Source organism: Falco cherrug, chromosome 7 (assembly GCF_023634085.1).
Source record: "Falco cherrug isolate bFalChe1 chromosome 7, bFalChe1.pri, whole genome shotgun sequence".
NCBI classification, from domain to species: domain Eukaryota; kingdom Metazoa; phylum Chordata; class Aves; order Falconiformes; family Falconidae; genus Falco; species Falco cherrug.
The window spans coordinates 14,546,542-14,569,719 of NC_073703.1; the positions used below are offsets into that span (position 1 = coordinate 14,546,542).

Consider the following 23,178-nt stretch of genomic DNA (forward strand, 5'->3'; position numbering starts at 1 on the left):
CAACAGTGTTTAGAAACATAGTATAGGAGGATCCCTCAGCTTGACACAGATACCATAGAGATATTTGTCCAGGATTCCATCAGCCTAAGAAGTCTTCTGTAATTACGTCAAGAAATAGACAATATTTTTGGCTTATGCAATGAGAAGGTAGGAGCTTCATAATGAGTCACAAAAAGTTTGTCTACAACGCCCATACCAAGTTGTGGAGCTGCTAATTGCACAAACTGTTACACTCAACAACTGGCTAATGTTTTTCAAAAAAATATTGTCTATGTGACAGAATTATAAAGAAATGATAATTTAAGTTAAAAAAAATATTCAAGCAACATAGGGAAATTAGAGATGTTAAAAGCAAAAAAAAGCAGAGCAAAATGGTAGAATAAAGTCACCTGCAACCGGAATACACCCAAAATACTATACAATTCTTGGTAAGTCAAACCTTGTGGCTTAGATTTGGTCCACAGTTTATGAAGTAGTCCCATAAGGATGTTAGAACATAAATCTTGGGTTTGTAGTTCCATTGCATGGACATGCTGACTTTTGGAAAGTTCATCTTTAACATTCAATTTTCCGTGTGAGCTGCCACAGTTGACTGTTGATGTCAAGTCGCCAGTTGACAAAGAGAACTTCGTCTGGGGGTTGTTCTTCGATAAGTTGACAGAGGACTGGTGATCACATTTGTCAACTCTGCAGCTGTAGTTATCATTAGTGTCACTCTCATCATGAATAAAACCACAATTAATGTATCCTCCATTTTCAACAGAAGGTTGGGTGAAAGCAAGGCAAGCAGAGCCAGAAGCAAGAGGATAAGAGCAGCTAATAACGACTTCAGGACATTCAGAATCTACTTGGTTATACTTACCCACAAATGCACCAAATTCTACATTATTATCTCCTTCTGTAGCCTTAGAGAAAACAGTCTCTTCATGCTTTGCTGAAGAATCCAGCTGACTTTTGCAACTGGGCCGAGATGGAGTGCTAACAAAAAATTTGGTTGTTGGGGATGTTACATGTGGCATGCTGTTGGATGAATTGCCTAATTTCTTACTTTTACTAATGGATTTTGAGATCTCTGCAGCCTGTATTCGTTGACGAAGTTCTGGAGGAGAAACAGCATTTGAAAATAAGGCACTGCCCGAGGAACCTGCCTCTTGAAAGTTTATTTCTTCTCTTCGGGGAACTGGAGCTAACTCCTGACCGATTGTCTTATGTGGGACTTCTTTTTCATCACGTATAGAAATGTTACAGAGTAAAGCATTATTACTCTCAAGGCCTCCTTGCGGAAAAGAACCAAAGACGTTTCCAATGCTGTGCTTTTTCCACACAGAAGATCTCAGCGAGCCATCCTCAATGAGGTTTTGTGCCAAATGTTTTGAAATGCTCAATTCCCGTGTGATTTCGTTGTGAACCTTGCTAGCTTCCGATGCTTTCTGTGCAGTCAGCGTTTTCAGGGTATCCACAGTTAGAGCCGAGAGATCCTGCAGGTGGCCAATCTGTGAATCTAAAGACTGTAACGACCGTTTTATGTAGTTGACACGATCGCCAACCTCCTTTATCTGAATGCACATTTGTTCCACCCTAAGAAAAAAATCAAATTATGAAGTAGCTAAGAAAGGTATTTTTCTTGATATGCAAAAGAAACATCTTTGCAACCCTTTCTGCCCATTTAATAAGGAAAAAATCTCTGAAATTTCAAGATGGCATGCACTATTATATTGGACTGTTCTGTAATACAACATTTGTACATGATTTTGAATCACGGAATTGACATACACATCAATACAGGGCCTACAGCACTTTTTCAAATTTATCAGTTTATTATAACACCATGAGAAACTAAATAACATGATTACCTCAGCTTACTGAGTGCTGCTACAGATAAGGACACATCAGTCACATTATTAGCCTCTGCGTAGCAATGGAAAGACATCACCTCAAGTTTGCATAAATACCTTCTGGAGCTGCATTTTACACCCACCCCACACCCCACCCTCCCTTAAAGCACATTTAAAAAAAAAAAAACAACTGCAAAAGTTCTAAGCTTCCCTATTCCGAAATTTTAGAATAGAATAGAATCTTTTAGGTTGGAAAAGACCTTTGAGATCATCAAATCCAACCGTTAACCCAAGACTGCCAAGTCCATCACTAAACCATATCGCTAAGCACCGCCTTTTAAGTATTCTACCGTTCAAATGTGACTCGAATCCTCTCCTCGCTTCCAGAATGAAATTTATCATCTTTTTCGTTGAAATACATCTCAACACATAGCTCTTCAAAATCATGAAGTTTCTTTTGATCTTCTTCTGTCAGGAAGAGTTCTAAAGAGAGATTAAACAGTTAAGCCAATGCACGTGTAGTGAAGCAGCACAGGTGCTGGAAACTAATGCCAACACCTTGGCAAAGGGTATTAAAATTTAAAAGCAAAACAAAACCAAGAAAAAAAAACAACAGTGCCACCTAAGACCCTTCCTCTCTCCTTGCTAGAAAAAACTTCAAGGGCAAAGATTTCTGCTAAAATAAAAATCAAAATAGTAGTTCTGAGAGGATCTGTGCATAATATTATCACTCCAACCCCTTTTTCTGTGAGGCAGAAGCAGCTAGATTCCTTAGCTGGATTTTATTATCTGTGGAATTTTTTCCCCCCTCTTTTTAAATTTTCAAAAGGTTTCCAATAAGAAATAAGAAGTTTTCCAGAAAGAAAAAAAAAATATCTTCCCACATTAACAGGAAATCTAATCAATCTAATCTTGGGGGTTTGTTTGTTTGCTTATGTCATAAATTCGTTTGCCTGGAGATTTGTAGGGGCTGTGTATTCCCTGCCCACAGCAGGGGGGTTGGAACTAGACGCTCTTTAAGGTCCCTTCCAACCCAACCCGTTCTATAATTCTACATTCTATTACACACTTCCATCAAAACACTGGGAATTTGAACAGAATGAGTCTTAATCAATATCAAAACCATGGGAAATTAAGACCTGCTACGACTTTCTTGAGAACGTACATGATAACCAAAAACGTAGCACTTCTCTGACAGTTTGCTTTAATCGTAACAAAAAAGTTACTGAGATTTTTTTGGATAATAACTATCCATACTTGGCCCATCTGAAGTCTTGTCTGTCTTTCTTCTTTTACATATACAACAGAAGAGGGAAGCCATGTGGCTAAGAACAATAAGTGGTGGAGGCAGAACAGGTTTTTCATGGTAGGCCATAATGAAATGATAGCGTTGATACTTCCACACAATGTTTGAAATTGCCTTGACTTGTAAATACACGTTGCTGAAAGGAAACAGAAAAGTATTAACACATCACAGTGGCTTTTGGGGTGGTGGGCGGACATGGGGGAGCTTGGTGTTCGGGGTTTGTTTGTGATGTTTGGTTTTTTTTAAACACTTTGATAACAACCTTGAATTCTAAAGCTAGATAAGTAAGAGACAACAGCACATACTTGTTTTTTACTGCAAAATTATTTTAGTGGAAGTTGGAAATATTCAAGGAAACACCATGATCCAAAGCAAGGAGAGGGTTAAAAAAATTATCTCATCTGGCAACAGCCTCAGAAATAAACTACATTGAGATAAAATTTCAAGTTTGCCAAACAACAAAATTATTTCTAACTAAACCTAAGATTTTTACATCAAACCACATTAATTCTGCAGTCTGCCATTCCTCAGTGTTAGTGAGCTGCTTATCCCCATAAATCAAGCACTTGCAGAGAACTGTAAAAGACAATTTACCCTACTACAACTCAACTCAACCAACTACAGAACATTAAATTAATTTAGGACCGACAGTCAACATACAGATGAAGGAACGACTGTTTGTTTTCTGACAGAAGGAAGTTACAAAATGCTTTCAAATTCTCTTAAACTTCCGACTCCCCTAGCCTCTTAGATGTGACACACACCAGTCACACCACACGCTTCCCTGCTTAGTCACAGGCTTGCAGTGAGGAGGAGAAGACGACCAGCTTTAAAACCTGAAAATACTTCCAGCAAATGGGATTGCTTGTCATCTTGTCGCAGTGAAATAGAAACTCATCAAAGGATTAGCAAAAATTAACAATTACCCAAATACTTACTTGAAAAATGCAATAAGGAGATTAACCATAATTATGTACTGTACAAAGAGGTAGACAGCTTGAAGAAACGGGGTCAACCATGTTCCTGGGCCACAGAGATGAGCAACTTTTTCATCAGAATTATTTGCACATACTGTAGGAAAAAAAAGATAAAGAGAAAATACACAGAACTTTTAGAACTCCCAAGCAGGTATGGGGGTGGGGTAGGAAATCATTTAGAAAGATTGCAACAACCATCGGTCATGCACTGGTTCTGCAATTCAAAATGTCTCCATGCATTTAGAAATATGGTAGAAAACCACAGGAGACAAAGTTTCTGGTTAAAAAAGCCTAATACAGCACCACAGCCAGAATTTTGGCATGACAGCTGTGGGGAGAAATTCCAAAATCTAGCCAGGAACAAGCCTTGTGAGAAATGGTGATTAGGTGCAGTTTTCATTCTAAAGACATTCAAGTTTTATAAAGGATTACGAAAAAGACAAGGCAATAAGTTATTCAGCTGCAACCCGCAAAGAGGGGGAAGGAACCCAATGAACGGAATCACTGTCAACAATACTGGGATTTCATTTCATAAAAACAGAATTTCCTAAGACCTTGAGATGGTCTTATCTGAGTGAGTTTTCTCCTTACTTGCTGCAAAATTGCAGTGTCTTACCATCAATTTCATAGGCATACACTTCACCAAAAATCATCCAGTATGGATGAAACACAATATCTCTAGCAAGAGTCCAAGATGGTGCCTCGTCAGGATACAGTATGGCCTTCCTAGGAACACCAAAACTGAGTAGCACAAGCGCCATAATCACCACGATGTAAAACATGTTGGCCACCTATAGACACAAAGAGAGTCAGTTCACCTACAAGGTCATCATCATGATTTCACACACACGTTTACAATGACAGTGTAAACTTGATTAATTCTATATATTATATAAGGAACAGAGTCTAGGACAGCTCCACTTCAGTCACAACATTTTGTTAAGTAACCCGATAAGAAAATTTCTTTTATTCCTGTCCTTTCTTATAGTTTGTTTCGTAACCTTGGCCAAAGGCAAGTGATAGTATTTCCTTTGTAACTCAAATTCCTATTACGTGGATGAGTGGCAGCTGACAGAGAGACATTCCTTCCTAAATGCACTCAACATCTGCACAAAATGCAGAGGTAGTTTTCCAAGGACTGAAACACAGAGCCTATACCTCCTGCACAGGTTCAAGAAATCAAAGTGAGAAGCAACCAACTCAACGCCCTCATTTTTAAGGAATGAGAGGGTTCAACTTTGTAGGAAAAAACCACCACTTCCACCTTTGTATACACAGGTCTTAATCCTTAAGATTTTTTTCACATTTAGAATAGCTCACTGACAGTAAAGCTATTTATTTTTAATTCAAACAATTTGAATAATTTTTTATATGGAAGAAGACAAGAACGGAGCCACAATCTATTTCCAGTTTTCCGCGGCACAAAATATGAAAGTGCTTTGGGACACAAAACAAGTTAAAGTCTTGCACTAAAGAGCACAAGGGCAAGAAAACCCAAACTATAAATAAGTCTCAGATCCAAACGGGACGCAATGCTAGACGAATCGAGAAAAAGGCATCACCACATTCATTTAGCAGCTTTCTACAGATAAGTGACAGAGAAAGCTCCATAAAAAAGGGAGCCTTCGAATCAGTGCTTGTTTTGAAACCCATTAAGTTATATTCCGTCTAGCTAATTCTGCACACTAATGTGTTGACACATTACACCAGGATAAACAACCTTTTTCTAAATAAAACTTTGAGAAAAGTTGTAAATGGATGCAGCAAGCAAAACTTATTTCAGCTGGGGAGAAAAAAACCCAAACATTAAGGAAAGTAGTACTTACCATTTTCCCAATCATCATAACATAAGGGCCAGCCTGTTGATTTACAGCTAGAAAATCCAGTAATCGCACATACCAAAAAATTATATTGAGACAGTATGTTATTCTTCCAGCAACAAAGACATAATTTTCTCTGTAAGTGTTTTCGCCAAAATTCCCCTTTGCTCCAAATCTTAATGCAAACCCGATGAAGAAGGTGACAATGGCAACTGTGTCACTGACATTGAAGTAATCACTGAACCACACTTTAATTTTCTGATTAATCTTCCCGGCTTCTGACATAAAAATCTGCAATAAAAATAAGTGTCAGGTCTGCTCACATTCATTGCACATGGACCAACACTGAAATATATGAAGCACTCACATTTTTATGCTTGCAAAAATGAAATATCCATTCAAATGTGTAACTTTTACACCGAGCAATCAAACCCAGTGTTTAATTGTGTCAGCTTCACAACAAGGACAAGGAAGATGTACGTTTCCTTCTGGCTGAATAATTTATGAAGGAATTTTGGTTTGGGGTTTTTTTTGTGTTGTTTTTTTCTTTTGAGGCAGCTATTGCTACAAAAATGAATCTTACTTTCTGCCCCTTCAGCTGGGCCTGAGGTACCAGGTTAATGAACTTTCTCTCAGTGAAAAATTTTTACAGAACTTCTGAAAAGCCTCCTGCTGACCAGCAATGTTGCAGTTGTGACAGCTATCCTGTGTCCCTAAAGCTTTTTTGTTTTGTCATCTTGGTCATAGCATAGTGGTAAAAATTGACTGACACTAATAAACGAATACACATTTCAGCCCTCAGGAATGTAAGGTGGTTTATTTCATTACAACTTGTAACGTAACAGATTAAAAACATTTTTTTACAAAAATCAGCTCCTGGTGGGGGAACCTCAACAACAACAAAAAAAACCAGACTGGTAGGTCTAGAAGCACTGGTATTGAAACTAGCAGCCTGTACCAAAATTTAAGATAAAGGCATTCCATCAGGTACTCTGATGCTTGAAGTTTCTTGGGTTCTCTTGTTTATAAACACAGTTTAAAGCATACTGTTTTAATGGACAAAGAAAACTAAACCCCCAGATTGTTAGAGGCATACCTCACGAATTTTCTCAATTGCTGATGTGAAAATGTAAGCAATAACGATCCACTCTTGAACGGATGGCAATTCTTCCATTTTTACAAGAACCACAAACGTGTAGAGCATGAGGAATCCTAAGTATGCCAACTAAAAAAAGGAATGAAAATTATACATGTAATCACTAACGGGTTCTTTATAGATGTGCATGGAATCTTTTGATGTGGTATACAATAAAAGCTTCACATAGGATGACAGGACTATATTTAGCCCTTTAAGCAGACAAGTTGCTTTTTATAAGGGGATACATTTTCTTCTTAGAAGAGGAAAAATAGCTGTAATAAGCTATTTATTGTTAGCAAAGCTTTGTTCTTATTACAGCTATTTTTCCTTTAATAAAAATTTTAGAGTTACTATGACAGTACTTTAAACAAAGCTGTGCATGAACACTTTAGCCTAATAAATGATTGCAAAATTCCTGGTAGCAACTGATGAAATTAATTACTCAGGCCAGAATAAAAACGTTAATGTTAATCACTCAGCTTAAAAAAAAAAAAAAAAAAAAAAGAATTTCTCAAAACCAGCATCATGAACTTTAAAAAAATCCTCAAACCACAGAGAACTGCCATGTGGATATGCAGGTTTTCAGAAGCAAGTACTTCTCATTTGCAGCTTAGCAAGGTAAGGGGTTTTTATTTGTTTTTTTAAAAGCACTTAAAACTTTGATTCAGGTCACAGAGCTATGTGTTGGGAAAAGAACCCAAAGATCTACATTAGATTTCCAAATAAAAGACACATTACACAGAAGAAAACTCACCGTATTAAACCAAAACTTCACAATCGGTGCATGATAAAATGCATAAAATTTCTGTGTAATGGGAAGTCTTTTAGGTTTTGCTGGAGTCTCCATATCATGCTTTTCTAAAGTACTGTCCAAAATCCTTACTTCTTTAAACACCTCCTAAAATGAAAGGACTGTTAACTTCACATACAGAAATACATGCTTTTGGACACTCATTTTAACTCCTGCTTTGATTTAAAAATGTAATTATTTATTTTAAGTTACAAATATTGTTTTTAATATCTCCCCCTGCCCCACATTACCATAGGTATTTCATCTGCTGCATTCTGGAAGTTGTTTTCACTGTCATCCATTGCCATTTGATGCGCATCTTGAGATTGAGGAATATGTGACATTTCAGCCTTGGTCTTATATTCCAACAGCAGTATAGCAGGAGGAAGTAAAATACTCAGTATCACCTGGAAAAGATGACGACTAAGTGCAAATAGTTTACAGCTACATTAAAGTGTCAGAACACACCAACACACAGAATAGCCTCTGAAAATGTTTTATCCAAATTTCACTTGCTTGTTATTGAGGAGGAAAAAAAAGTAGAAAATAATTAGTTGTTATTACTTACATACATGCTTAAGAGGCTAAGCTCACATATACAGAGTGTTCCTTGATGGGAAGATATAAGAAAGGGGAAGAATCAACTAATGCCAAACCTAAAAGCCACTAGGAAGAATGTACTCCAAGTCTGAAGATCCAGAGATGTTCTGTTTACACTCTATTCTTTAATCCACTTGCAGAACCTCTGGAACTGTGTGATGTCAAGGTGTATTTAAAAAGCACATACAAGTGGAGGTCATGGTTTTGACTGGGGTGGGTGGTTTGTTGTTTGTTTTGGGGAGGAAGGAGGGTATTCAACTTAAGGTAGAAAAATGGGCTAAGGTATGGATGAAGAGAATAAGTGAAAGCTATTTATTGCCATTAGCTTGTTAAAAAGCACGCAAGAAAATGGTTAATCGGTTATCAAAGAGGATTTTAGTAGGTCACAAGTTAAACGATGCTTGTAGATATTTTGTAGGAAAGTTTTTACTTCATTATATTCCTAGCAACAATTAGGTTTTGGCACACCATCCCAAAGAAATATGCAACTCCCAGTCTGGTTCAATTGATCTATGCCACAAAGGGCACCACTGGGAAACCTATCCCCGATTTGCCTACTCCTGTTTCATTCCATGCCCTGCTTTCGCTCAGTTTCTTCCTCCAAAATAGGACACACAAAGCTTTTCTATATCAAGTCTTATGTGCTGCTTGTAAAGAGCCAAAATGCCTGAAACTATATTCTTACAGGGGGGTTTCTGTCTGTTAAGGTTTTTTACCACTAAGTTTTTAGTAGTGGGTTAGTATTCACATGATCTCTTTAAGCCTCTGATTAAAGGCTACTTGCCTGGTTTTTGCCTTCTATATTTGTGTACCTTATTTGAAAAGATAATAGAGTGTCAAAAGGAGAGTTAACAATAAATACTTCCAGTTTTGATTATATTATAGGACACTGTTTTACAGGATTTATTAACATAAGCGATAGTTATGAAAGTTTTATACTAATAGCATTTACACATGTGCTTTCCCTCTATTTAAAAATAAATTGTGTTGATCCTTTTAACACCAATAAACCGCAACAACGCTTACTTTGTACCATGAATTCTTCCTCATGTTCAGCCTTCCCATCCACATATCTGATAACAACATCTGCGTACAAGTATGTGCTACAAACGGACGAAGCCTGGATGACACTGCCAGCTTCAGGCAAGTGGAGTTGCTCCAGTTTTTAAGCTCATAGGTTAGTAATTTCATTGCCATAGTTTCATCTTGTCGGAAGGACTGTTCTAACAGTTCAACTGCCAGCTGACCAAACTCACTAGAATGAAGAAAAAAACAAACAACAAAACTAAATACATTATCTGTAGAAATGACCTTGAGTTTAAGTTGAATTTTCTTGTACAAATTCCCAGTAGCACAACTCGAAGGGACTATTACCTGTCCCTTCTGTACAGATATAGCGTACAGTAATTTGTAACTCCAAGCAACACGTGAAACTGTGACTTCTATTAAAAGCATACGCAGGCTATAAACAGCTGTTAAAATATGCAAGGAAATTACATGGAAGTAAATGGCACGTTCAGTGTCATTTTAACTATAAATCATGACTTGTAACAGTACTCAAGAGAGCAATGTCTAACATAAAACTCCTACTAGAGTGCCACTTCATCCTTTTTGGAAACAGGAATTGTCTTCAAGTCAATAGTTTTCTTCAATAGAAGAGTTTGGGTTTTGTTCATGTATAGCCCACTACTTTTATTGTAAATTTCAAGAAGAGATCTTTATAAATATAATTTACTTGGAATACTGTTTCAGTTCTTCTGAAGTATCATCAACAAGGTCACTTTGTTTTGCTTCATATGCCATCGAACGGTACACTTTGCAAGCAACCAAGGCTTTTGCCATGGACTCCTCCCCATGCTGCCAGAAAAAGAGGGCCATCTTCTGCCGCTTCATTAACACTGCCCAAAGTAACAGCTCGTTGAGAGGGTAAGCGAAACGTCTGGTTTCCGGATCATCTATGTCTACTATTTCATCTTTGGTTCTTTTCTTTTTTCCCTCTTCTGCACCAGTGTCAATCTTTAAAATAAAAACAGAAAGTTACATTTTAAACCTCTGAACTTGGTCATTTCGTAACTTGAAATAAAATGCTAGAGTGATCCAATATCAAATGATATGTAATTATAAAAAGAAAAAAGAACTTTTGAGGGCTTGAAAAGCAGCTGGAACTTCAATTCAAAAGCTTCACTTGAGTCCAATTCATTGTCCAATTCATTTTAGTAACTGGGAGACTGAATTATTTTGATTTCTAGATCAAAAGCAAAGCAGTAACTAATATACCTCCACACAAACAAGGAAAGTCACAGAGAATGCTTACAGGAACACATGGCCATATCTTGCTCAGTCTACAGAGCCAAGCGAGCTCCCCCGCCCACCCCCCGCTAGAACTGTGCCAATTATAAGCTTTTTGCTCCCTAACATGTCAAATCTTATCCAGAAGACCACTATACAGAAAGATAAACACCCTAGAGAACCCTGTAAGCATGCTAGGCTAAAATTCCAGCTCTACCAAAGCCAGTAAAACCTGCTGCTACTCACACTTGGATTTCAACCAGGTTTTCCACTCTTAACTACTTAAAGTCACCCCCACCACGTTCCCCTCACACATCCGTACCTTTGGTTTGTACGGCTGCGCTGTTTTGATGAAGTGATTATGGCGCATTTTTTCTTTCTTGTCTGCTCTGTTACCAAAAGACTCATGGCTTTTACACATCTGAGGAGTAGTATTTGAAGGATTTCGCCCAGATCGCTGTAACAGGAATAAGGGGAAGGGATTTGGTTTGGTTTCTTTACTGTTACCAACTAGGCATTATTATAAAATCATCTGTTTATAGTTAGATACTTAGTTGAGCGATTAAGCAGTTACTTTGCTACTGTAACAGTGATGAACATATGTAACAGCAACAACCAGAATTTTCACTGGATATTTAACAAGTTTTTTCTTTGTTTTTTCTGTAAAAAGTCTGAAAGTAGGCCGTTAAGTTGTTTTACAAGAAGCTAAGGTACTTGGATCCCAAGCCCTGATGAATTGGCATGGCTAGTGCCCATTCTTCCCTTACCAGTAGGAAAAGTAAGAATAAAACAGAAGGAATTTAGATGTGCTAGAATAAGGAGCAGGAGAACAAAACCTTTTGTTTGTCCTCAATCCCAAAACAGCTGCCAACTGCCCTGACATGCCTCACTATTGCCTTTGAAAGAACCAGTCCATTGAAAAGAACAAAAAACCTATATGGATTTAATTTTTCTCCAAAATACATGTGTGTTTTTTTAAATTGAGAACATATAAATCAGCATGTCCTGTTACCCAACTGCTACATACACGATTGTTCCCGCTGAGACTATTGTATATAGCTCTGAAGCGTTTTCTTGTATAGGTGCATCTATAGGTTCCTCCCATCAGATATTCAATAACCAGCCCCACATCAATCAGGTTGATTTTATATCCTGGAGGAAGATTTCCCTAGGAATACAAAAGGTATTTTTAGTTTCTCAAATTATAATCTTAAACCTACTTTGAAGAAAGAGAAGGTTATAGCTTCTTTTCTGTATCATCTCCCCTAGAAGGGTAATGTTCATTCTGTTGTGGGGTGGGGGGAGGCACTGGTTTTTTTGTCTACCGTTTTAACAGTCAAATTTACCCCTAGTAGCTGAAAGTAGTAGCTTTCAACCCCCACCCCCAAAAAGGAAAACAATCCCAAATAAAATGAAGAGGATGACACTCATTGGTTTTAACCTCCTCCTGGCAGGAGGGCATTAAGCATACAACAGCAAGTACTAGAAACAGAATGTCTGCAAAGATGGCTTATTATTTACAATAAAACCTAATTAAGAAACCTAAGATTAAATTGACAGTTAAACCTAAGAAATCATCAAAAGACTAACATTGCTAGTTTGACAGATTTTTACATTTACAGCATACCTGTTTGACATCCCGAACAAGATGAAAGAGTGTTGGGTTAGTTGGGCCTTGTTTCTTTATAAAAAAGAAGGGGGAAAAAAATTGGAATGAGAAATCAGAGTGCAATGACAACATGAGAAGATGACAGTAGAAACCACATATTTTTACATGTCGGCTCAAAAAACCCACCAAATCCTAGTTTTTCAACAAACATTAGCAAATCAAATACATGCAAATATTTCAAACTACTGTATTAGCTATAAGCTGTTGCCTTTTTTGTTGTGTTTGACTTCTCTTTAATTTGGGACATAATTAATACACCCATAGTTTGTCCAGAAAAGAAGGAAAAAAACCCACACCAGAATGCAAACAGCGGCAATATGAGGTTTTTATATTATGAAAACATAATATTACAGAGACAAGTTTTAACAAATAAACATTTTAATTTACAGGAACACACACACAGACTGATAGTCACATTTACAGTATTGCAGGACCCATAGTAAAGCTCCCTTACTTCTAATTTTTTTTAATTTTTAGTCCGAACATTTCCTCTTTTTACTACAGAGAATTTTTATTCCTTCTCTGATTTCCTGTGCGTGCATGAACTGTTACACTTTTAGACATATGGTTACCTTAGCTCCCATACAAAACTCAATCAAAAGCACATCACGTGCAAAAGCAACACCATAAAACATTTTTTTTAAAAAAAGTAACAACACCTGATCAGGTTGGCTCCTTTATAAAGCTTTATCAGCTAAAGAATTCCTTTTTCTTTTTTTTTTTGATCAACAGCAGACAATGAGACTGTTAACATAAGCCTAAGTCATATTTGTGAACTACTCTCTTTAGCTACTTTTTGGTGGAAGATTTTTTGGGTTTTGTTTTGTCCTGTTAGATACTTAGCATTATATAAAACTACCTTAAAATTCTTAAATCAACACCTACAGCAAAAAAAAAAAAAAAAAAATTCTAAGTAATATTTGTAACTAAGCAGGTTCACAAAATAAACTTTTTATAACTATTTTGATAATATTAACCGTTATAGACATAACTCATCTTGCAAAGCCCTAACAACACTATCTATAGACCTCATATTGCTGCTCAAGTTTCACCCGTCTGACTTTTGTTCTCTTCCCCACTGCGGGTTACACACTTCCCATGTTCCACAACAAGGCTGCAATTTTCCCTTTAGTATCTCTCCCCAGCATCAGACACAGACGAACACCCTGCTGACAGACAGTTTCTGGTATTATTTCTGGAAAGCCAGAAAGCAGCTGTGGCACTACAAAGCAGCCAAACAGCACGTGCTTCCCAACTCCAACCTCATGCCAGGGAGCCTTCCCAATCGCCCCATGGCCTTCAGTGGTGCGTGTGACCCAGTACACCACAAGCCAATCAACTAAAAAGCTGCTCTAAAAGTAGCTTAAGAAGCAATCATTCACTTACTGTGTTATAAAGTTCTTCCAGCCTGGGAATTGTAAGAAATTTGTGCATGCTTACTCCATTTTCAATCAGAAGTTTCACAAATGCAACTCTATCCATCACAAGGGCATCCAACATAGCCTGTTCCAGGGAGCCAACCTACAACAAATAAGTAACAAGGTAGAGCCTGGGGAGAACCAGAAAACCCACAGAAGTAAATATACTTAGATTACGCAGCAGCCTCATTCATTTACAGGGCTGGGGAAACCACCTATGTCTACGAATACAGAGATGTCACCCTTCAAAACATTCTGAAGACTTAACCAGCAAGTCTTACGCTCTTCCACAGGTATCTCCAACTGACAAAGTACATGGGACTAAGTAGACATTGTGTTTAACATCACTAAGCTGTTTTCATAGATTGATATTGGATAAAACACAAAGACATAGAACATTTAAAGCATAATTTTCTCCAAGGACAAATGGTCAGAACCATCATTGCTATCAACAAGCCCTGCAGTATGTACTTCTGACTGCACACTCATGTAAGACTGTGTTTTATTTTTACAGTAATATGGGAAAAAGGCGAGATCCACAATGTAGTTTCCAAACTAATTTGCAGACTGCAAGAAACAGACATTTTGCCCTTCCCCTCAAAAAACTCTGCAGTGCTGCCAACAGTGCATTTTACTAGATGCTTCTTAAGAACTTCCTATGACCGTGCAACTATAAGGAACAAAAAGCATCAGACTAACAGAAATTCAGCTTCCAACTTTTGTAATGTCTTTTCTTCCCTAGATATTCAGAACACTTGGCACATTTCTAAAATTTTTGGACCATTTTCAACTACACAATAACAAAACAGCTGTAAGACTGCAGTATGCAAAAAATTACTGCCCTCATAATAAATGTGTCTGTATTCTACAGTCTTTCTCCACAAAAGTCAAAAGATTAATTCTTTACAGTAAGCTGATTTTCTCTCTTTTAGGAAACATTCTGCTTAATTCAGACCATTACATACCAGCCACTGTTGCCCATAGACAAAAACATGATTTTTGGCGATGTCAACTCTATCCCACGCGAGTGTAAGAACAAGCTGGTCAAATGCAGATGCATTCGTGCCTTAAGAAGCAAAAACAATGAAAAAAAATTAAAAGTAATTAAAGTATAAGATAATAAACATTATTGCTTCCTAAAAAGCAATCTACCACAAAGCTATACAGTATATTTCATAATTCATGACGCGTGATGATATTATACAATGAGAAAACATAGTAGATAATTATTTCCTTAAACACTAAATATTCCTAGATTATAGTATAAGTAATCCATCATATAAACACCAAACAACAATAGCTGGGGATTCCAAACACTCTTAAAATGAAGTCTCACCTTTTAACAACGCTGTAAGTATTGCAACATCAATGTCCTGATGTTCATCTGACCCAATATGAAAAACTGTAATCTGTCCAAAAGGTTAAAATGGGGAAAACATATTTTAAAATTATTTTCAGGCAAAGGTGATAACTCTGAAATACTTTAGAAAGTCACCTTATCTTCAATATAATTTAAGTCTATGCTCAATTTAAACTTATCTTTAGCATGCACCTGTGTTTTGTTTTCCTAACTGGGTGCCACACAAAACAATCCTTTATGACCTTTTATGACCCTTTACGCTCCTCAATCAATTTGAACTTCTTTTCCCACTCTGATTACAATTCCTATTGTCTATAAACACCACACAGTATTCTGTTTACTCCTCCAGTTCATTCTAAATTATGAGATTAACCATGTTACCAGCAAACATGTTTAGCCAAATATGACCATTTTAATCTCAGAACAGCACAATGTGATGTCCAAATGAGACACCAGTACTCGATCCCAGGCTATATAAAGCTCTATAAGTGCTTTTGCTTTAAGCATGCAGTGATAGTAGACGTCTGTTAGTAGTTGCAATTAAAAGATATTAAAAAAAAAAGAAAAAAAATGCCCAAGGTTTTCAAAAATCAAAGCAAAAAAAAAAAAGGCCCAAGGTTTTAAAAAATCAAAGCAAGAAAAAAGGACAGCAATGCAAATACAAAATACATACACACTATAAACAGATCAGAATCCTGCCATATGAAAACAAATAGGCTTGGGAACAACAAAAAACTCAAGACTACCAGAAATTATCACAAAAAATTAAGTCTCTCTTGGCCATGAGGTAAAGTATACATGAAAACACTGGAAGATCCACTATGTCCAGAAAAGATTTTTTAATAACTCTTAATCATATACAGCACAGAGATACAATTTAATATTATATCCACAAATGCATGCACCTTCCATAAAAAAATTTTATGGCAAGATCTACTTACAAGTTCTTTTTTTTTCATGCATTCCAGCAGTGTCTGAAACAAATGAACTGCTTCACTTTGACCGAAGTTAAATGTCTTTTTGATGGTTGAAATGATTTCAGGCTCAGCACCCTCAGGAACATTCCTGAGATTGAAACGAACAGACAAAACAGGAAAACATATTGTTACACATGAACAGTAAGAAAAACAACGCATTTAATTAGTTTGAACACGTCCATTCAGAGTCCTGCTATCTATAACCTTATTACTGTTTCAGTGGCAAAACCTTGGGTAATCTTCAGAAAGACGTATACATTGCTTAATCTACAACTTTCTACTACTGCCTCATAAAGTGACTCAGCTTCTCTCCCTTTCCTTCCCATACTCAGATTCAAGATACTCTCAACTAAAAGATGTTGACACAAAATACTAAGCATTCACTCCTGTGAGTAAGACCTGCTTCTGATCATACTATGGACAAAGCTGGTTTACTGCCACATTAGTCCCTGCCCCCTGGTTCTGAGGCAGTCCCAGCAAGGACCCAGTATGTTTAAAGGATTTAAGCAAGTCTGACAACTAACTAGAAATCACTAGACATTGTGTGGCCCAAGCACATCCCTTTTATTATGTGAAACTACACTTTAAACAGACAACAGAAGCATGTAAAAAAAGTTCAGTTTTAAGACTACTCGGAAGAAATAATATAGAAACTTTCTGATCCTGTGCTGGTTTTGGCTGGGATAGAGCTAGCTGTCTCCATAGTTGCTAGCATGGGGCGATGTTTTGGATTTGTGCTGGAAACAGCGTCGATAGTGCAGAGACGGTTTAGCTCCTGCCGAGCAGTGCTTGCACAGAGTCAAAGCCTCCTCCGCCTCTCGCACCCGCTCCAGCGAGCAGCCTGGGGGGCACAAGAAGCTGGGAGGGGACACAGCCGGGACAGCTGACCCCAGCTGAGCCAAGGGACATGCCAGCCTGCATGACGTCATGCTCAGCACATAAAGCCGAGGGAAGGAGAAGGAAGCAGGGGACGTTTGGAGTGACGGCGTTTTATCTTCTCAAATCACTGTTGCATGTGATGGAGCCGGGCTTTCCCGTGGATGGCTGAACACCCGCCCGCCCGCGGGAAGAGGTGAACAAATTCCTTGTTTCGCTTTGCTTGTGTGTGCAGCTTCTGCTTTACCTATTACTCTGCCTTTACCTCAAGCCGTGAGTTTTCTCAGGTTCACCTTTCCACTTCTCCCCCCAGCTGAGCAGGGGGGAGTGAGCGAGCGGCTGTGGTGCTCAGTCGCTGGCTGGGGTTAAACCACAACCAATCCCTTTTCAGAAAAGTTACTACTATAACAGCTAACTGCATGAAAATATTTCCATTCAATGTAGTCAAGTGATATTTCCAAGCAGTTTGGAAACACATTATTGTCTTCGTTATTCTCCGTCCCTGGAAGGTCTGGACAGCTCTGCCTCCTGTTGAACACACTTACCAGCCACATTTATCACTCAGGTTACTATGGCAGCTTACTTAAAATTTGAAGTCCAAGCACAGGGAGCGTTTAAACAGAGTTGGGCCCTCTCGTTACAATGGTGTAACAGAATTACTGCATGTAACTCAAGTTACATACCAGGTGTTCCCCCTAATTTAGGATACAGGCGTATACACGTTTCCTTTCCTTTTTTTAAGCATTGCTAAAGCAAGCATACCCTACAGAATTTCATGCAACTAGTGAAAAATATGTACAAGGAACATAGAACTAGAAAACAAGTCTTTGTCTTTATACAGAGCTATTACAGCAGCCAGCCTGGAAAGCTGCATCACGTGTAAGATTACACTCTCCGCTTAAAAGCCTTTGTCTTTATGCAGAAAAAACTCTTGCACTAATTCATTAAGGAATAGCCCAAAATCCATCTACATATGACTGGTAGTTTGGCTGGCAGTGCTAGGACTTACCCTCCCTCCTCTGTTTGCTTGTGAACATATGCCAGTATGTCTGCAGCTCTCCCGGTTCCCTCACACACGACCACCGGCACAGGAGGACTTTCTTGAAGGAAGTCCAAAACGGTGAGTATGACATTGGGGCCACCTTCGAATACAAGCGCCACCACTGGCACACCTTGGCCAATTCCTACAGAGTTGCAACAACATTGTAAGTGTATAAGGAATGCCTAGATAGATTTCACATATTTAATAAATCAATTATGCCCCGTATGTCCCTTCTGTTGAATAACATTTTAAATCCTGCCTGACAGACATTTTAGCACAGTTTCAAGCACTCTCTATACTTTGCAAGGCAGGGAAAGCACCGAAAAGAAGTTGATAATTACAGTGGAATCCAGTCTACAAAACAGAAGAGATTCTTCACAGAAATATTCCTGAACCAACGCAGAAGAGCGAACATTTTTTCTTTAGGGAACTCCCCTTCTACTTTCCCCCCAGTTTCTAAAGATGACAACATGTATACAATTTGAACATCGTTACACAGAAACCCTCTACAAACAGGGAGTATTGCCAAAGCATTCCTAGAAGAGAAAAAAAAACCACAGATGCGTTGCTCCATAATTGGGAAAACACCAAAAGTAGTCATGGCTTCTTTGCACAAACACAGATGATGTTTTACAAACTGAATTGCCCTATTGTGAAACTGCAAGTGATCACTGTCAAAACCATGCATCAATCAGATCAGTAAGACCTGACAACATACTAACAACTCAAGTGACATACATTTGCTTTCTCAAACAAAACGAACACTCAAAAAAACCCTCCTCTCTGGCCCCAGAGAAATCTGAAATCTACCAGCAATACCTAGGGTCCAAAGCAGCCGCTGAAATTTGCAAAACAATCATTCAGACTTGAAACATAAACAAAAGATTAATTTTTCTATTTTCTCATTCAGGTGTTTGGTGCAAGTACCTTTCTCATTAAAGAATAGTAACGTTCAGCCATCAGGCATCAGAATTACTTACTTGCATGAATCCGTTGCAAATTAATAGTTTTTTCCAGTTCTCTCCGCAATTTAACTTCTGCTCCGTACTTTCCAACTGTTCCATCATCCACCAGAATGAAATGGGAATGGAGGTTATTTAGGACGTTTAGTTTACTTAATGGGTTTAACAACGTTTGATATGGAGCAACCACCTATGTATAAGCACACAACAATGTCTTTTACTTGTAAAGATTCACATTTGTTTCTCTGAAACTTAACTTTTTGTCTGGACATGAGAACTGGTGGCTCAACAAGAAGCACTGACACATATAAGCATGCCTGGCGTCAGGATACACCAACAGCCGTAGCTCTTAACTTTGTGCAGGAAAGCAGAAAACTATATCACAGAAGGATTCTGTTCTGCAGGATAACAGAGAAAATATACTTGGAAAAAAGTGTCTTTGGGGAAAACCTGCGACTGCTGTGGCAAATAGTAGCACTGAAGACTCCACATCAAAATTTTTCAACTTACTGCCCTCTGAAAACGTGAATTCTCTGTAATACTTCAGCATTTTTGTTTATTTGATTCAGTAATATTGGGGGGTGGGGTGGGTGGGAGGATTAAATACTTGAGAACAAGCCACTCCTCTAGCGCATTTGCATTTTGCAACTTGTTTACACTCATGATCTTGCATAAGTCACAAATGTCAACGTATCCTCATAGGAAAGCAAGTATTCTAGTGATGCAAAGCAAGTAAAAAAACACGCTTGAGCAGATTTGTCAAAAAATAAGGCAGGTAAATCATTATTTCAGTTAGGTAATTTATCCTTACATCTCTTCCAACAAGGTCATTTCTGTTTTCAATCACTCCCCATGGAGCAATCCCAATAGTGCAAATCTTTCGAGATGATCTGGAAGCATGTTCTCGTAGAGCATCACCAACATGTTTTGCAACACCTGGTGGAGCACAAAGAGATTTCAGTGTACTGAATGTCACAGCTTATTGAGAAATACAACTGTGGTATTAGTTAACTGGGCCTTTAAGGATCTGGGAACTTACATGACACAACCCCAAAGAAAAAGCACTATACTACATCTACTAGAAGGACACAAAGTACCATGTATCAGTAATTCAATAAAATATATATTAGCCTAGTAAGAACTAAAGAGTTCCCAGTACATTACTGTACTTGTTTTAATCACAGTAAGTTTTTCCTCTTTTGGTTTCAAAAAGCAAACAAGCAAAAAAATCCCCAAACCAAACAAAAAAAAAGCCCCCAAAGCCCCCACCTTTATATTGTTTCTCTTTGCAAGACAAAACAGCAGCCCACTTCAATCTACACGTTCAAAATGCATTATTTTAATTTCACTTGACCAAACTCACTCAAATTCGCTTTGCCTTAAGATGAAGCTATGCATCCATTAAATCTTTCGACTCTTACAAACCGTAACCCAGCTAACCGTGCCCCTTCATTGGTGGTACTTTACCTGTGTTCACTCCTCCAGTTATAATCCAGGCTCCCGTTGTTACTGCAGCTTTAATAAGACCTTTGCCAAGCAACTGTTTGATGCGTGGGTGAAGTTCAAATTTCTGCATGCCCCCATGGACAGATATGACAAGCTTCGGCAACTCCATCTGCCATTCTTTAAGCATAAGTTGCAGAATAGCTTCAGGCTTAGTGTCATATGACAATCGCACGTACTGCAGGCACAGGAAGAGAGTTCAAAGGTTCTTAAACCATCACAGAATCAATAGATCAAAGGAAGAACCAGAATGTGTTTCAGAATATATTATCCTACTCCTGGCCATCAAAAAAGTAATTCACTTCCTCAAAACACGGCGGATGCAATAAATGAACAAGTTTCCTTTATGTGTTCCAGGATTAAGGAGAAGTCAGTTAATAGTTTTGAAAGCAAGTTTTGGAAAGGGAATGACTGTTATTTCATCCTACTGGCACAGTGACCTAGAAAAACGAATCTTCATGAAAGCACTGAATGATCTCTAAATTAGATGAAATTCAGAAATATTTATAAAAGTTCTGCCATCTACTGGGGAAAGGCTTGCATATCCCCTTTGAATTACAGACAGTTAGTTGCTTGCTTTTCCTTCCCTGTTCCTGGTGGGAAGGAAAGCTACATTCTTTTAATAGAAAACTTCAAAACTTGCAGCTTTTTAACTCTCTCTGCTTAACAGCATAAAACTAAGTAGATGGTTGATCAGTTAAAAATACTCTTACATCTTTAATATGAGCTATTCTGTAGAGAAAGGGACGTTACGCAGAAATCAAGCCCTACTTGAACCAAGTTCTAACTAAAAAACCATCACTATGCCAAGAAACTAGTTTTAGCAACCCCACAAGCACTCTGCAGAAGCGAGCACAGAAATGCATGTAGGCAGCTTGCTATTTCTGTGCTCGAAAAGGATTTGCAGCAATTTTAAGCTAAGCGTGCAAAGGAATGCATACACTGCTATTATGAACACCAAAGAATTCTGCTAAGAGCCCTTCTCTCCACAGAGATGATCTGACTTCTGAGCCCTGAACCCTCCCTGGGGGCTCTGCCAGCTGCACAACGAACACAGCTCCCTCCTGCAAGCACTCCAGTTTGGCCAGAGGAGCCACACTGCCTCAGCACCTCCTGCAGCCTGAAACTACAGGGGCATTAAATCATTTCTGCCACAACTAGAAATCCTTTACAAAATGGTTGTGGAGAATATGTCAGAATTCCCAGTTTTCTAATCTCTCCAATACATGTGCACTTGTGAATTAAGAGTTAGTTTCCAAACTTCCAGTTTATTGGTATGCTTGTTCTTAATGCCCTCTCCCAAAAAACTCCCATTACTCTGATCGGTACAATTATGCTTCAATAATTTTGAACAAATCCACTGAAGTAGCATATTCCACATCTGTCCTTAATTTTAAATGATTTTTCAGAGTTTAAAAATTATGAATAGAGGGTTACAATAGCAGATGTTACTTAAAAGGTCCTACAAAAATTCAACAGTAGTGAGCAAGCAAGCAGCATAGATGAATAAGCTGTATTTTCATGAAGTCTGAAACAGCGATATTAAATTCTTAATGTAATGTTTTGCTGAAGTGATTTATGAATTCCTATCACTGTTTGCAATTTAAAGGTAAGCCAGTACATGAATATGACTAATTCTGATAGAGCTGAGCAACTTCTGTACAAAAAATAAATTTTAAAAATGGAAAATCAGAAAGAATTCAGATCACAATAAAAAAATACAAGATTAGTAGAGGGCACTGATTTGTCATAGTATGTGTGACATTGTTTCAGCCTTCAATTTCAAGAATTAAATGAAGTATCCACCATCTCTATCAACATGTTTAGAGTAAGAAAAAAAGAAAACATCATACATGCCTTAGCCCTGTAAGAATGAGAGCCACCTTGAAAGTTGATGACACCGTAAGCATCAGTAGACGTCTGTTCCGTATGTTTTTCCACCGACCATTCTTCTATTTCCTGATTATAGTTTTCACCCAGCTTCACATCGGAGTATTTCATAGCAAGACTTGCAGTAAAACAAGCATGTTGTCTGACCAAGCGGCCACAACAGCACCTGCACCCAACCATATCATTTAGAATACTTCAGTAAAGACTAATATTAAAAGATTTCTTCTCTCGTCTTCTATCTACAGAGATATGTCAGATTTAGAAAGCAAAGATTCTAAATAGTATAGAAACCACTTTTCCAGAGCAAGCCTTGTCACCACACATGCTTATAGCAAGTATTAATTACAATACATAATAATTATGCAAAATATGGAAGCTCACATATTGCAAGTTGGAGGCCAGAAGAAACTGATTCTTTGAAGCCAAATAATTTACTTAACATTTATAAATCTGTGATCTACACATTGCAGACAGTTCTTTATCCGTTAGTTGTATGTTTTATATCTAACCTTTCACTGACTTGTCATTTGCAATATTGATCAAAACTTTTTCAAACCCTGTTATGAAAGTGCTTATTTAATGGAAAAAAATATTCAGGAATATTGTAATTACAGAAGAACTCTTACCTGACAAGTTGCTGACAAATCTGACATCCTGGAAGGCATCTACAAGAAATATTTAAAGATATGAGTAAACTCCAGCTTCACTTTGAAGGGGGGTGGAGGT

The 23,178-nt window shown here is 37.8% G+C and overlaps 1 protein-coding gene across 3 annotated transcripts in view; it reads right to left on the bottom strand.

The window, feature by feature from the left end:
* The window catches only part of TRPM7 (transient receptor potential cation channel subfamily M member 7), a 59,136-nt gene that overhangs the window by 11,822 nt on the left and 24,136 nt on the right, over positions 1 to 23,178 (bottom strand). For 2 of the 3 annotated variants that reach the window (XR_008733093.1, XM_055715585.1), the window contains exons 3-26: positions 23,079 to 23,117; positions 22,420 to 22,618; positions 20,527 to 20,740; positions 19,871 to 19,995; positions 19,078 to 19,249; positions 18,065 to 18,239; positions 16,144 to 16,267; positions 15,179 to 15,251; positions 14,808 to 14,908; positions 13,811 to 13,945; positions 12,383 to 12,436; positions 11,783 to 11,923; positions 11,078 to 11,212; positions 10,202 to 10,482; positions 9,493 to 9,721; positions 8,118 to 8,273; positions 7,831 to 7,974; positions 7,035 to 7,163; positions 5,945 to 6,229; positions 4,735 to 4,909; positions 4,080 to 4,212; positions 3,093 to 3,277; positions 2,186 to 2,318; positions 863 to 1,578 (exon numbers count right to left, since the gene is read on the bottom strand). Coding sequence is in view for 2 of the 3 variants with exons in the window: in XM_055715585.1 (XP_055571560.1) it covers positions 863 to 1,578; positions 2,186 to 2,318; positions 3,093 to 3,277; positions 4,080 to 4,212; positions 4,735 to 4,909; positions 5,945 to 6,229; positions 7,035 to 7,163; positions 7,831 to 7,974; positions 8,118 to 8,273; positions 9,493 to 9,721; positions 10,202 to 10,482; positions 11,078 to 11,212; positions 11,783 to 11,923; positions 12,383 to 12,436; positions 13,811 to 13,945; positions 14,808 to 14,908; positions 15,179 to 15,251; positions 16,144 to 16,267; positions 18,065 to 18,239; positions 19,078 to 19,249; positions 19,871 to 19,995; positions 20,527 to 20,740; positions 22,420 to 22,618; positions 23,079 to 23,117 (4,253 nt within the window). In the remaining variant the exon portion in view is untranslated. Of the gene's footprint in view, positions 1 to 439; positions 1,579 to 2,185; positions 2,319 to 3,092; positions 3,278 to 4,079; positions 4,213 to 4,734; positions 4,910 to 5,944; positions 6,230 to 7,034; positions 7,164 to 7,830; positions 7,975 to 8,117; positions 8,274 to 9,492; positions 9,722 to 10,201; positions 10,483 to 11,077; positions 11,213 to 11,782; positions 11,924 to 12,382; positions 12,437 to 13,810; positions 13,946 to 14,807; positions 14,909 to 15,178; positions 15,252 to 16,143; positions 16,268 to 18,064; positions 18,240 to 19,077; positions 19,250 to 19,870; positions 19,996 to 20,526; positions 20,741 to 22,419; positions 22,619 to 23,078; positions 23,118 to 23,178 lie in introns of all 3 variants that reach the window. The other variant, XM_055715584.1, reaches the window with a different exon arrangement.